Below are 13605 nucleotides of genomic sequence, written 5' to 3'. Positions count from 1 at the left end.
TGTGCGTTATTACTGTGCATTATCACTTTTTAATGCACACCCAGCAGCCAATCAGAATCGAGTATTCACCCAGACCATGGTATAATTGTTTATAAACTACATAAACTAAACATACACCGGGTAATTCTAAGGCAACCAAATATTTTGAACATCTCAGAACTGAATTCACATAGTTGCCTGTTGACTGAAGCCCTCGACAGATGAAGATCACGTATGAATTACATATATTACCCATGAATCACCAAAGATTGACATCTCATCCGTGGACGATGCACAAAGTGTACGTGGTGGGGGTGTGACTCGACCAAAGGAGTCACTGGAGTGACATCAACACAACAGCCTGTTAGTGAACATTTGGTTCAGCGTTCACGTTGGTCTGGACTATTTACTTCACCTGACACTTGTTTCTTATGTTCAGCTGCAGGTGGAGACGCAGCTCCGCCTGGTGAGTCAAGAGTTCCGATAAAAAGTAGAGACTCGAATAAAGTAAAAAAACACACGTTGTGGTGATTCTGCTGTGATTTCATCCCAGAGGAAACACCGACCCAAGAACCAATCCCTGTTACAGCTGAGATCAACCATCAGAACGGTGAGTGAAACAAGACACGATCAAAAAACAGGATTTTATTTAATCCTGTAGATTAAAGATCAACTGTGTTTGATTAATTTCATCCAAAAAAGCTTTTCCTGGTAGTTTCTCTGCTGGATGTAAATATAAATCAATAATCTGAACACTTTGTCAGTAAAACCATCATTTGATGAGAGGAGTCACTGTTTGAATTTTTAGAGGGTTTTGTGTGTTTGGTGTCGTATTTGGGTTGAACTGATGTAATATTTAACTCTATCAAAAACACGACAGTCATTGATCATTTTGTTGAGATCTTGAGCTTTAATAGTAGAAAGCTGTCTCCATGGTAACAGTTGGACTGATTGTAGCTGAACATTTACAGATTTATGACGTATTTCCTTAATGAAATTAATCAAAGTTGAACTTTGTTCTAATGATGATGTTGTTATTTGATGGGCGGAGTCATCAGTTTTACAAACATTAATGAACATCACATTTCCTCAACATTTCAAAGCTGTAACAAACATGTTCTGAAATCAACATGAAGCTCAGAACAAATGTCACATGTGGCTACGGTAGCTCCCAAAGGACAAATAGGACATCTTAGTCAAAAATCATGATGCACCACCACCATCTAGTGGCTGAAATGTTTTTTATTCTCGGTCCACAATAGTTGCCAGCTGTCTCCATGGTTACAGTTGGAGTTTGAAGCGTTGAACAATGTGAGAAATTTTTGTTCAAATTTCACATTTTCTTGTGTTTATCACAGAGTCAAACCCTCAAGAACCGGATTTGGAACCAGCTACTACTCCATCTATAGAAACCACACAAGAGCCAAGTAAGTAAATGTGTTATAACAGCAAGAAAAGAGAATATTTAGACATTAAGACACATCTGTTTAGAAATACATTAATAATCTATATATTTTTTTGAAAATCTTTATATTAATCTGATACAGTTCACACACCGTAAAATGTATTAGTGAATTTATAATGAGATTTTAATATCATACAGTGTTATTCTCAAACAGAGAAGCTCCAACAATTGTTCTGCTTCTCCTGGAGGGCGTTTCAGTTTCATCCTGATACAATCCCGTGGGAATTTCCATTAAGCGTTAGCATCAAGCTAGCAGACTTTAGCATTATGCGTTAGATCAATCTCTGCTTTTGTGGATCAATTATTGATCTATTAAGCTTAATTTCACAATAACTGAAATTATTATGTATTAGTTGATATTAATAATCCTGAAAAATAAACATTTATTCTACCATTTCTTTGTTCTGAAAGACACTAAAACTGATGAAGATCCTGAGAATCTGAACAAGGATCCATCTGAGGTCAACCATGAAACTGGTGAGGATCTTGAAACCAGCCTGAGTTCTGTTCTGGTTCCTGTCCGTCTGAATCCTTCTGTGGTTCCTGCAGGTTCTGGATCAGCTGAGAATGATCCTCCAGAGACAGAGCGAGCTGAAGCCTCCTCTGGTTCTCCTGATGGAGGCGTCTCCACCTCTGAGCCTTCCTAACAACTGTTACCTCTGACTGCAGAGTCCTACAAGAGGGAATAGTTTCTCTGATGTTCTGGAACAACATCAGGGAACAATGATGGAGAGTTTTGATCTGAACTACAGTTATTTTTGTGTTTTTAATGCAGCATTGGGGTCACCAGTCGTGTATGTGATTGGAAAAACCATCATCTGATTGGATTCTTCCATCAGATGAAGACAAAAGATGTGAAGCCGAAAAATCACTGTGACTGAACACTTTAATGGAAAAGAACTGTTTTGAAATGTCTGTTATATTTTAGTCCAGGTCTAGATTTAAATATTGTTTTATTTATTTTTTTTCTGTTTTAGATTTGTGCCAGCATGTGGAAGATGAGCCTCAGGTATAAAATGAAGAGTATTTGTTCAGTAAAGTCGATTTTTTTTTACTATTTGTACAGCATATTTAGGAGTAAAAATGTTTTATGACCAAAGTTGACAAACATGTTTTCTCTTCATGATGTTTTTCTACTTGCTGGAATTTGCTGTTTTTGTCTTTGTGGAGACAGTTGTTGCATCCACATGCTACGAGACATTTTTTATCTGTTTTTTTGCATAAGGTGTTCACACTGGACTGTCACTACCCGATACTAGCGCCGCCTACAGTTGGAAGAGATTTGGAGTAGAATATCAAAGTGGAGCAGATCTGGTGATTCTTGTTCACAGATATTTCCGTCACAGCTCTATTCCGACTTGATTTCATATAATTCCACACAATTATTCTATTCTCCTTCATTTTCAAGCGGTTGGCGTTTTCACACTACCCATTCGTTTCTACCAAATCTGAGTCCCTGATTGGTCAAAGTTTAGCTAGTTTAACTTTCAATGCAAGTTCAATGATTGCATGTTTTGTGCACATAGCCCAAAAACGGGCTTAAAACTAGCGCAGCGATGTGTGAACGCCAGTGTTTTGAATGCTGAAGCCTGAAACGTGTGTTTCCATAGATTTATTTGTAGTAGACGTGTTTGTGACTCCATCAGTGTTTGTTGTGTCATCGTCAAAAGTTTCCCCTCAGACTCAAATCTCTTTTGGTGCTAACAAGAGTATCCAACTGGAATCAGTAAAGGAGAAAAACAAAACTGTATTTTTGTATTAGATGTTTAGCTTTTTCATTTTTTACTACAGGGAAACACTTGAAATGTTTCTCTGAAACACTAGACGTGCAGAAAATGTCTGTTACTTTAAATTTCTACTACTACATTCCTGGATTTTCAGAAGCATAACAGACATATTGGGATGTTGAGGTGTTACTAACATGGTAATAAACTTTATATGAATCTGTTTACTGTCTTTATGCAGCTTTCTTTTTTTTCCTGAAAAAGAATTTTGGTTTTGCTTTGTTTTGCATTGTAAGTGAAGGAAAAAAGAGATGAACATAACAGTAAAAGGGTCTGCTTTTTTTAGGAGTTGGATTACTTTTCTTGTAGCTCATAAAAGTTCCACTTTGATCCTCTTTTGATCTATTGCCAAAGCGTTCCCACTGGTCTTTACATTCAGTGATAGGCTGTTTTTAGTCCCAAAAAACAAAACAAAAAACTGTCATTTTCTGGGACATGGTTTCTGCAAGGTGGCAGGAGTGTAATATCACCAGAAAAATCCCACAAGAACATGTTAACATCTCCCTATGACCATTTTTTTTGATAAAAAAAATCCCATTAGTGTTTTAGTTATGATTAGGATTTACTTTTAAGAATTTTTTATTTTAATAAAATGTTTTCCATTTAGTTGAAAAATTGTCCTAATTCTGTTTTAATGTTTATCAAGTTTAAAAAAAAACATTCATGGTGATTTAAAAAAAATTAAGATTTTGAGGTTCATGTCCACCGCATTTACAAAAAATAGTGATGTTGCTATCAGAATCGCCGATATTGGCCGGATCAATACCCAAATGGTCAGTATGGCCCCACTATCTAAAAACCAGTTCAAACTGGTTTTATGTTTCATATTTTAATTTGTATCATTTTAACATATGTAATAAAGAATTACTGAACTTTTAACCCGGTCACTACAGCTACTCAAAAGTGACTCTCTCTTCATTGCATTGGTCTCTGAAACTGCATCCCAGTCACTGGAGTGCTCTCTTCTGCCACAGTCCATTGAGTTCAATACAGTGGTCAGTTGGTGTAACTGCAAGTACATTTATTTTGAATCATAATCGGCCACCTTTGATGACTAATGCTTGCATTTCCTGTTAGTCATTTAATGCTAAAAGGGCCTGACAAGTAATAAAAAAATGACATGCAGTAATATCTGTGTAAGGATAGTGTACAATGTGTAGAAAATTGTGATTATCATCTGTTTAATGAAGTGGACATCATGCATTACCCAGGGATTGATGCCATATTATATGATCAATACTGTATTTTTTGTGACTTTTTTGGCTATAGGTCAGCGTATAGTTGTTATATTTATAACTATTTATGACTGTTTATGTAAAACATACAGTGTGATGCAAATTGGCTGTAGTTTGAGTTATTATTATAACTATGTATTATAGTTTGCAGACTCAAACAATAAGACAGCCTACAGAATAGTCCAGGAAATTACCCTGTGATTATGATTGTAATGACAACAGTGATGACGACGGTCTGACAAGATGAGAGCACAGACATTTGAGATGAGGATGATGGAGACGCAAGTAAACGTTGGTGAACTTTAATACAGCCATACAGGTGCGATGAACATCACCATGTATGGAGATATAAAGACTGAACTATCAGTTTGTGTTTTCTATGCAGTCCTGGTAGTAGCCTAGCCAAATGTCCTTCATCTTTGTAGAACTGTGGAGACTCACAATTATGTTTCTCCGGGGAACACATTTAGATATAAGTGAGTGTCATTGTTTTTTGTTTTTTTTTAGGCCCTAAACAGTTTTGTTATAGGAGGGGTGTCAACCTCAGTCGCACAGGGGGCCACTTTTAAAAAACCTTAGTTCGTGGGCCCCAACAGGATAAACAGTTAGTGAACACAGACTACTACAACTACATTTTTTACATTTTAAAAATGTAACTTTTTAACATTACGATGAATAAAAACAGGCAGGAATATTATTCTAGAATAAATCACCTGAAACCTTAAACAACTTTCAGTATTTTACTCTCCATAAAATTATATATTTTGTCAAAATTATACAAGTTGGAAATAAGCGCAAGATAACATCAGGCTGTTAACAATAAAATACAATGATCTGAAGGGCCGGATATTTACCAAGAGGGCCGGATCCGGCCCCCGGGCCGACATTTAAGTGTGAAATTGTAGAAATGTTTTTCTTAAGCATCAAAAAAGCAACAATATATTTACAAACAAATACATGTTTTAATTCATTTTTTACAGTAACTTCCTGATGTTCACTGTTGGGTGCTCAGGTAAAGTTTGTTACTTTAACAATAAAATATATTTTGGAGGGAAAAAGAAACAGTTGAACACTTTTTTCATGTCCTGAGAAAAAGAAAAGGAAACTTGACTAAGAGTTTCATAAATCATCCTACAGAGAGTTCAAAACATGAGCGGGAAGGAATTTTATTCTGCTCTAGGTCATAACGTTTGCTTTTATTTATTTTTTTGCGTCACAACGAGTTGAGTTCAGTTTCACTTTCATTCTTTCTCTTTCAAACGAGGAAGCAGCTTTTTGCTCGTCTTTCTGTTCGGCTTTAGTATTTTAATATTTATTCGATGTGAACGCCCCGTTTGCGTTCTGAAGTTGTTACTTTTTTAACGGTTATTGTATAATCCGGTGGGGTTTTTTTGTTCATATGACGCTTTAAACTTCATTTAATTTATGAAAATGTCGTCGACGCCCTTCTTGGTAGGAATCTTGTTTTTGGCTCTGTTTGTAACCGACGTGTACTCGGGTAAGTTTTCATTTTCTCTGTGAGAATGTTCTAGAATCCAGAAACAACATTCATGAATTTTAAACCTCGTATCTGATGTGAATGAATTCCTTTAGTCAATAATAATGGGGGCTGACCTTGAAGATTAAAAGCTACGTTTTCTGGTACTTTTACTATGAAAGTTTAAATAAAAATAAAATAATTAAAAGTTGTCTGGAAAACTCCTGTATGTCTTTTTATGTTTGTTAAATGATAGAAATACAAGAATGTGTAAACATTGACATTGTTAAGCAGAAACATGGCATTATTTTATTAATTGATGACAATATTTTAAAATGAGTTAAATCATCATGTTGTAAAGTTATGAAAAATGACACAAATTTAACATTAACGTGGATTTTAATGACCTTTCATTTTGAAGTTTAAACGGCAGCAGATATGTAAATATTTTTAGTTTTCATGGCTTTACAAAATGGCTGCTTGCTGTCTTTGTCAAAGTGAGACACTAAAAAATGTAATCTTTGATGCAGAGATATAAAATTTGGTGAAAACATGTTTTAACATCACCTGTGTAAGAATGATGATGGTTACTATTGAACCATTTCAGCACATACATCTGTTATTTAAACTTTATCATTATTTGAAGACAAAATAATGTCTTTGAAGACTGTTTCATCTTTAAACACAATCCTATTTTAATCTAAAAATGACTTTATCTGATGTAAAAGTATGGAGACAAAATAGTCTCAGTGGATTTGTGTGGTTGTAATACTTGGTTTGTAACTCATACATTACATTTTCTGTTTACCTCCAATCGTGTATTCACATTTTAAAAAGGCAATAATACAAAATACAATGTAAACTTAGATTGTGATTAATATTTGGTAAAAACGAAAATATTTCCCACTTTCTTTAACAGAAGTGCCCTGGTAACTAAGATTAAATTATAAAAAAATCTAAATATTTGTTATAAAAACATACATATTAAAACATGTGTCTTTTTTTTTAATTTCAATTATTGGGGTATATCTGTTGAAGAAATGTCATTTTTTTTACTAGATATTAGTCTTTAAGCTTGATCCTTGTGAGCTACCATCCTTGTTTTACAGTTAATCAGTAACTACTGGTCACCTGGATCAGGTGTGTTCAGCCAATCAAAAACCGGGCTATCTCAATCAGGCTAATTGACAATTACTGGTGGCTCCAATAATTTGAGGACTTGAACAAATTAACTCAAAGGTTGAGACTCCTGCGAAAACTCTGATGACCCAGCATTACAGCAGCATTTAAACACATCATCCACACACAATTGTTGTAGTTATGAAATGAGTCTCACAACCCCTGCACACTTCTAACTCTGATTTGTGTATAAATGTGGTTTTGTCTGTTTATATCAGGTGATTGGTGCATACTATTTCAATTTATTTAAGTGTAGGAGATGTTTTTTTTTATTTATAGTTAATTTTAAGCAGCTGTAATTTCAAGTTGTGCAAATTGTTATTCACATTTTATAACTTTTTTGATTATTAGTTGTACATGTGAATACACAATTGCACATAAAAAGAGTTGCACACAAAATATATCGTATGAGCTACAAATGTACACAAATCTGGTGGAACTATTTCTCCCCATAAAAATGTAATTTAATAATACATCTGAATATAAACGATGCTGATCTTGAAATTATTTGAATTTTTAATAAAGGTATTCAGTTGTTTTTAACTTTTTCTTTGTCGAGAAAGTTCTTAACAGCTTAAAGGGCTCCAGTATTGTCCTCAGTCCAGATGTGGAAGAACCTTCGATCATCAGCGTAACATGGAAACATGGAGCTGATTTGGCAGCAGAATGGTTTGGAGGGAGTGTAACGTTCTACCGCAGCTTTAAAGGTGAGAACTTTGGAGATTTCTGATGATAAATAATTACAGTGAGTCTTTGGTGTCCTGTGATTCACATCCTGTCTACTACCTTTATCTTGAGAGCAAAAAACTAAACATAACATTTAAAAAAATCAACAGAAAATGTGATCCCAATTATGTTCAGTAAACGTTTAAACATAAATATCTGTCATTCTTCCAGATCGCTGCAGCTTAGACACTAAATCAGGAGAATTGACGATCAATAACGTGAAGCTGGAGGACGGCGGCGTGTACACGCCAGAGATTAACAACAACGTCCGAGCTGCTGTAACACTCCGAGTTCTCTGTAAGTTATGGTTTGTCTTTTTATAACTTTAATTTTATGTATTTTATTCATCAAAACAACTTTTTATTTGTTCTCATTTCAGCTCCAGTCCCCAAACCCAACATTACTCATGACTGTAAGCCAGAGCAAACCAAATGTACTCTCACCTGTACGTTTCATAAAACAGACGATATGGGAGAAGTTCAGATTATCTGGATTCATGAAAACAGGGTTGAAAAAGGAGATGGGGCTCTAGAAATCACAGAGGTACAGGAAGCATGTTTGACATCCCACCACAAACTATTAAAAAAAAAAAGAATGCTTTCACAAAACTAAATTATTGGAAGCAAAAACTCGCCAGAGAAAGTCTGGACTCTTGATCACGGCGGTGAAACTTCTGAACTTTTGTCTTTAGGAGACGAAGGAGAAGACGTTCATCTGCAGTCTGGAAAATTCTGTCAGCTCTGAGAACAGCACCGAGCTGCAGAATCCTCTCCTGACCGATGGTAAATCCGGTGTGTAAAAAACCCAGAGAATCACGAAAACCCAGAACAGTTTGTGTCACTTGTGACTCTGTTGATTGACTGTGCTCTGCTTTTTGTAGGAAGAACACATATCGCTGTTGTTTTGAGCCTGTTAGTTTTAGCTGTTTGTGCTGTCTTCCTGTTTCTTCTCTACAAAAGTAAGAAAAACTCCACAGTTTTTATCTCTGGTCAGTTAAAAGAGCAAATCTGTCGTCACAAACTCAGCATCTTGAATATTTTTTGTTGTGTGGAACGAATTCAAGGAATTCAGGAATTCCAAGTCCTTCCTCAAAGAGGCGCTTTTATCCATGTGCAACAATGTGGGCTAAGATTAGCTTCTATTTTTAAACTTATGGATAACCAGAGATGAGATTCACATTCTCCAATATTTGCTGTAACTGTGCAAACTCTAAATTGAATTGAAGGATTAAAAGAATTGAAAAAAATCTGAATTGAATGGATCCAGGCTCTGTTGAATCTAATTAAATCGGTTCTGGAATTTATCGATACCCAGCTCTAGACTCAAGGTTTTTCCTGGCTTCAAACTATGGAGCATGTAGAGTTTAGCTAAACACGTTCATTTGATGATAAGCTAGTTCGCCAAAATGGAATTCAAATGAACAATTCCATGTAAAATAATAAGAATATTTGAAACACGTCTAATGATTCCTGAATGTTTCCACACAAACCTTCAGAGGAAACACAAACCTGATCTATGGGTTTGTGTAGACATTAAGCTAACTCTGTTTTTGGTGTTTTAAACAGAACATCCCATAATTATGAGGTTTTTCAACAAAAGAGAAGAAACATCGACGAATGAAGGTGAGATCTAGAACCTTCTTTAAAGAAATGTGTCAAACCAGCAGCAGACTGTGTGTAGATGGTTTAATTGTTGACATTCTGTCGTTGTTGTTTACAGAACAAGAGAATCTGACTGGTGAGTACAACACTTTATTTAGGAATCAAACTCAAATGAATGGATGTGAACTTGTACTCGTTTCTGTTGTAGAGGACCTTTGGCCCAACGGTACAGAGGGAATCCTAAAAACTGAATCTGTGACGACCAAAACCTCAACAGGTGAGTAAAACTGGAGCCAGGAGGTGAAATGTCAACATGTTTACAGCTACTGAAGTTGTTAGCACGGCGCTGCATGAGCTCATATTCACGTCGTGTCTTGACTTCGACGTGTCGATGATCTGATCCTAAACCAGCGTGGAGAAGAAGATCATCCAAGCTTCCTCTGTTAATCCTTGTCTAGAAGAGCAACAGGATCATGCTTGGAAAACAAAAACAACATCATCATCATCCATATCTTCTAGTGGTTACAACAGTTTATGTCTTTTAAATGTGTAAATCGGGATTAAGTAGATAATCTGACCTGATCGTGGTCATTTCCTTTCTTATGTTCAGCTGCAGGTGGAGATGTGGATCAGTCTGATGAGTCAAGTGATTCAATAAAAAGTAGAGAATTAAATAAAGTAAAAAACAAAATAAAACAAACTCACATTGTGGTGATTCTGTTGTGATTTATTTTCAGAGGAAACAAATCCGTTTTTATCAGAGATTGAAAAGTGTAATGCAGAATCCAGCGTCACTGTTACGGCTGAGATCAACTCTCAGAACGGTGAGTGAAACTAGAGACAAGAGGATTTTCTTTAATCCTGCAGATCAAATGCTTGATGATTAACACCTGTAGAGCGTTTTCTGGTAGTTTCTCTGCTGGATGTAAATGTTGAAAATCATCTCAATAGTTCTGAAGACTTTGTCAGCATCATTTGATGGATGGAGTCACTGTTTTTCTATGTCTTCTGTTTCAATCACACTACAATCATTGGTTTTTTAGTAAAGATCTCCAGCCATAATAGTAGAAAGCTGTCTCCATGGTAACAGATGGAGCTCTGCAGACTGATTGTAGCTGAACGTTGTTAGAAACTGATGCAAATGTCAGATATTTATCGTCTAGATTGAATATTTTATTGTGTTTGTCACAGATCCAAACACTACAAACACACAAGAACCAGATCAGAACCCAGATCCTGTTTTATCCATAGAATCCAAACCTGATCCAGGTGAGTAAACTTGGTATTACAATAGTTTACAATAAAAATAGATTAAGGACACAGGAAAATAATTCAAGTTGAACTTTGTACTAATGATAAAGTTGATACTTTAAAGTTATTTTGGTCCTGAGTCAATATTTGGGATAATGTTGTTTTTCCTTGAAGGAAATTGTTCTTGAATTAAATCTACAACAACGAAATAAATAAATAAATAATGATAATGTTTCATTTAACTCGCATTGACACTCCAGTCCTCGTCTGTCTAGTAAATGTGACCGTCTTGAACTGATTCCTCTCTGAGACTCTACGTTCTGTTACTGCTGTCAGGATGAGTCGTAGTTCAGTACAGAGAACCAAAACATCAGAAACATCAGTTGCTTCAGGGATTGTAGTTGAGATGAAGGTGGAACCAGCACAGCTTTTATTCTCCTTCCAGAGGCCGTCGAGTTCACAGACTTTTGTGTAACACTTTGCATTCGCTCATTTCAAAGGAATGTTAATACACCAACAAACTGTGCAGATGTACTTCACTATGAAAATACTGCCTCACAGTATGAACAATAATATTCAATATAACTTAAATGCTTCTCAGTTTATCCAAAATATTTGACTAAACACCAAAAAGAAAACATTTTAATCCAATAATTATGAATATTGTTAAACACAACATGTCTACAACTTTTTAAAGCAGCAACAAACTCTTTCTGAAATCATGGAGTTCAGAATAAACTCCTGAGACTACGGCGTCTCCAAAGGACAAAAAGGTAATCTTAGTCCAGATCATGGTGCACCAACACCAGATACTGGCCAGAACTTTCTACTGTCCTACATGAAGATATCGGGTCATAAAAGTAGAAAGCCGTCTCCATGGTTACAGATGGAGTTTGGAGCGCTGCAGACTGACTTTAGCTGAACGATGTTAGAAACTGATGCAAACTTGTGATTTTATATTGAACTGTCATATTTTACTGTGTTTATCACAGAGACGAACACCACAAACAGACCAGAACCAGATGAGAGCCCAGATCCTGCTCCATCCTCAGAAACCAGACCTGATCCAGGTGAGTGAACGTGATAAACTTCTGCGTCTGGTGAGTTTGAGGCAGAAAACAGGAAGTTGTCAATGTCCAGTCGCTCCACGTCACTACAATGAGTCAGTGTGTGGACGGACGACGATCAGTCAAACCACAGCGGCAGAACAACACAACGTCCTGGCTGCAAAAGGGGTGGAGCTAGAAACCATGGTAAAGAGTGATGTCTAAAAGATGGTAAAGACAGCAGCACCTGTGCATGTTTCTAAAGGATGTGTCACACAGCTGTTGTGTATTATTTAAATGAATTCAAATTGGTCAAACGAGAACATGTGTGAAAAAGTGACAGTAGTGGTAGTTTTATGAATATTTGCACAGATGTATCACAAATAAAGCACAGTAGACGGCAGGAAAAGTACTAAGGAAATATGCATAGACCACATAAGTGACCCACATTCAATACCACGGTCAGTACCATAGTCAGTACTACGGTCAGTACTACAGTCAGTACCACAGTCAGTATTACAGTCAGTACCATAGTCAGTACCACAGTCAGTACTATGGTCAGTACTACGGTCAGCATAGTGGACATCACCTCGCAGTGCTTTGTTTCAACCAGTCAGATTCTCCTTCTCAAACCATTTCTAAATCAGTTGCTAGATTCTAGCCGAGGCAGCTCGCCAGGGGGGACTTGTAGCTCGTAGCTGGACTTGTAGACGTGTATCCGCCCCCACTATACTCTGACCCCTCCCACAACCTGCCTTCTGTGCAGCACTAGACATCCTCTCACGAAAGACCTGACCCCTCGGGTAACTCACGATACGAATCACGATACATGACTCACGATACCGCTAGTATCTCAACATGCAAACTTTACAATACTTAATATATTAACTTGATAATCTATGATAATCTATTTTTAAAACAAACATTTATTGTTAATTTCTTCAGAAACTTTTTTTGAACAATTTCAAACACAGTATGTTAATATAACTCCCTATTTAACATTAAAAATAAAATGATCAATAAATATGAATGTCTCTTTACAGTAATTCTAGAGAATTACTCTTAAAACCTCAACAAGTAGAATTTTCATGGTAGGGCCCCTTTAAGAAATAAAAAGTAGAGAATTAAATAAAATAGTTCAAAAACTCCCATTGTGATGATTGTGTTGTGATTTTGTTCCAGAGGAAACAAGACCGAACCAAGAATCTAGAGTCACTGTTACGGCTGAGATCAACCATCAGAACGGTGAGTGAAAGGATCAAAAAAGAGGATTTTCTTCAATCCAGCAGATTAAATGTCAACTGTGTTTGATAACTTATATCAATAAAGCTTTTCTGGTAGTTTCTCTGCTGGATGTAAATGTTGAAAATCATCTCAATAGTTTTGAAGACTTTATCAGTAAAACCATCATCTGATGAGTGGAGTCACTGTTTAAGATTTTGTGTGTCTGGTGTCGTATTTTGGTTGAACTGATGTAATAATGAATTCTATCAAAAACACGACAGTCATTGATCATTTTGTTGAGATATTGAGCTTTAATAGTAGAAAGCTGTCTCCATGGTAACAGTTGGACTGATTGTAGCTGAACATTCACAGATTTATGACGTATTTCCTTAATGAAAGTTGGACTTTATTTCAACGAGGATGTTATTTGATGGGCGGAGTCTTCAGTTTTCCTGTTTAGGGGGTTTTGCTGGTCCTGAGTCAGTATTTGGGGATGTTGTAGTATTCTCAATGATGTTTAACCCTATTATTATAACCACCACATTTCCTCAACTTTCAAAGCAGCAACAAACATGTTCTCAGAACAAATTTCTCCTGTGGCTACGGTAGCTCCCGAAGGACAAAAAGGGCGTCTTTGT

General features: G+C 36.1%; 2 protein-coding genes across 7 annotated transcripts in view; both read left to right on the top strand.

The window, feature by feature from the left end:
* LOC112144607 (CD48 antigen) overlaps positions 1 to 3393 on the top strand; it is a 25261-nt gene extending 21868 nt beyond the window's left edge. The window contains exons 12-16 of the mRNA XM_024269201.2: positions 419 to 445; positions 533 to 589; positions 1338 to 1406; positions 1856 to 1921; positions 1994 to 3393. Coding sequence (XP_024124969.1) covers positions 419 to 445; positions 533 to 589; positions 1338 to 1406; positions 1856 to 1921; positions 1994 to 2091 — 317 coding nt within the window. The 3' untranslated portion in view covers positions 2092 to 3393. The remainder of the gene's footprint in view (positions 1 to 418; positions 446 to 532; positions 590 to 1337; positions 1407 to 1855; positions 1922 to 1993) is intronic.
* A 2196-nt stretch (positions 3394 to 5589) lies between these two features.
* LOC112144606 (V-set and immunoglobulin domain-containing protein 1) overlaps positions 5590 to 13605 on the top strand; it is a 9550-nt gene continuing 1534 nt past the window's right edge. Inside the window, exons 1-14 of one of the 6 annotated variants that reach the window (XM_036212070.1) lie at positions 5590 to 5961; positions 7683 to 7826; positions 8017 to 8142; positions 8225 to 8388; positions 8537 to 8636; positions 8726 to 8803; positions 9411 to 9467; positions 9565 to 9582; positions 9655 to 9723; positions 10057 to 10107; positions 10184 to 10270; positions 10638 to 10715; positions 11690 to 11767; positions 12926 to 12988. In XM_036212070.1, the coding sequence (XP_036067963.1) occupies positions 5889 to 5961; positions 7683 to 7826; positions 8017 to 8142; positions 8225 to 8388; positions 8537 to 8636; positions 8726 to 8803; positions 9411 to 9467; positions 9565 to 9582; positions 9655 to 9723; positions 10057 to 10107; positions 10184 to 10270; positions 10638 to 10715; positions 11690 to 11767; positions 12926 to 12988 (1186 nt within the window). In that variant the 5' untranslated portion in view covers positions 5590 to 5888. The remainder of the gene's footprint in view (positions 5962 to 7682; positions 7827 to 8016; positions 8143 to 8224; positions 8389 to 8536; positions 8637 to 8725; positions 8804 to 9410; positions 9468 to 9564; positions 9583 to 9654; positions 9724 to 10056; positions 10108 to 10183; positions 10271 to 10637; positions 10716 to 11689; positions 11768 to 12925; positions 12989 to 13605) is intronic. The other 5 variants (XM_024269198.2, XM_024269195.2, XM_024269199.2 and 2 more) reach the window with 5 other exon arrangements.

The sequence above is a fragment of the Oryzias melastigma genome, linkage group LG5 (assembly GCF_002922805.2).
Source record: "Oryzias melastigma strain HK-1 linkage group LG5, ASM292280v2, whole genome shotgun sequence".
Classification (NCBI taxonomy): domain Eukaryota; kingdom Metazoa; phylum Chordata; class Actinopteri; order Beloniformes; family Adrianichthyidae; genus Oryzias; species Oryzias melastigma.
Note: the sequence above shows the minus strand (reverse complement) of the source record. Positions and strands in the feature narration are given on the sequence as shown.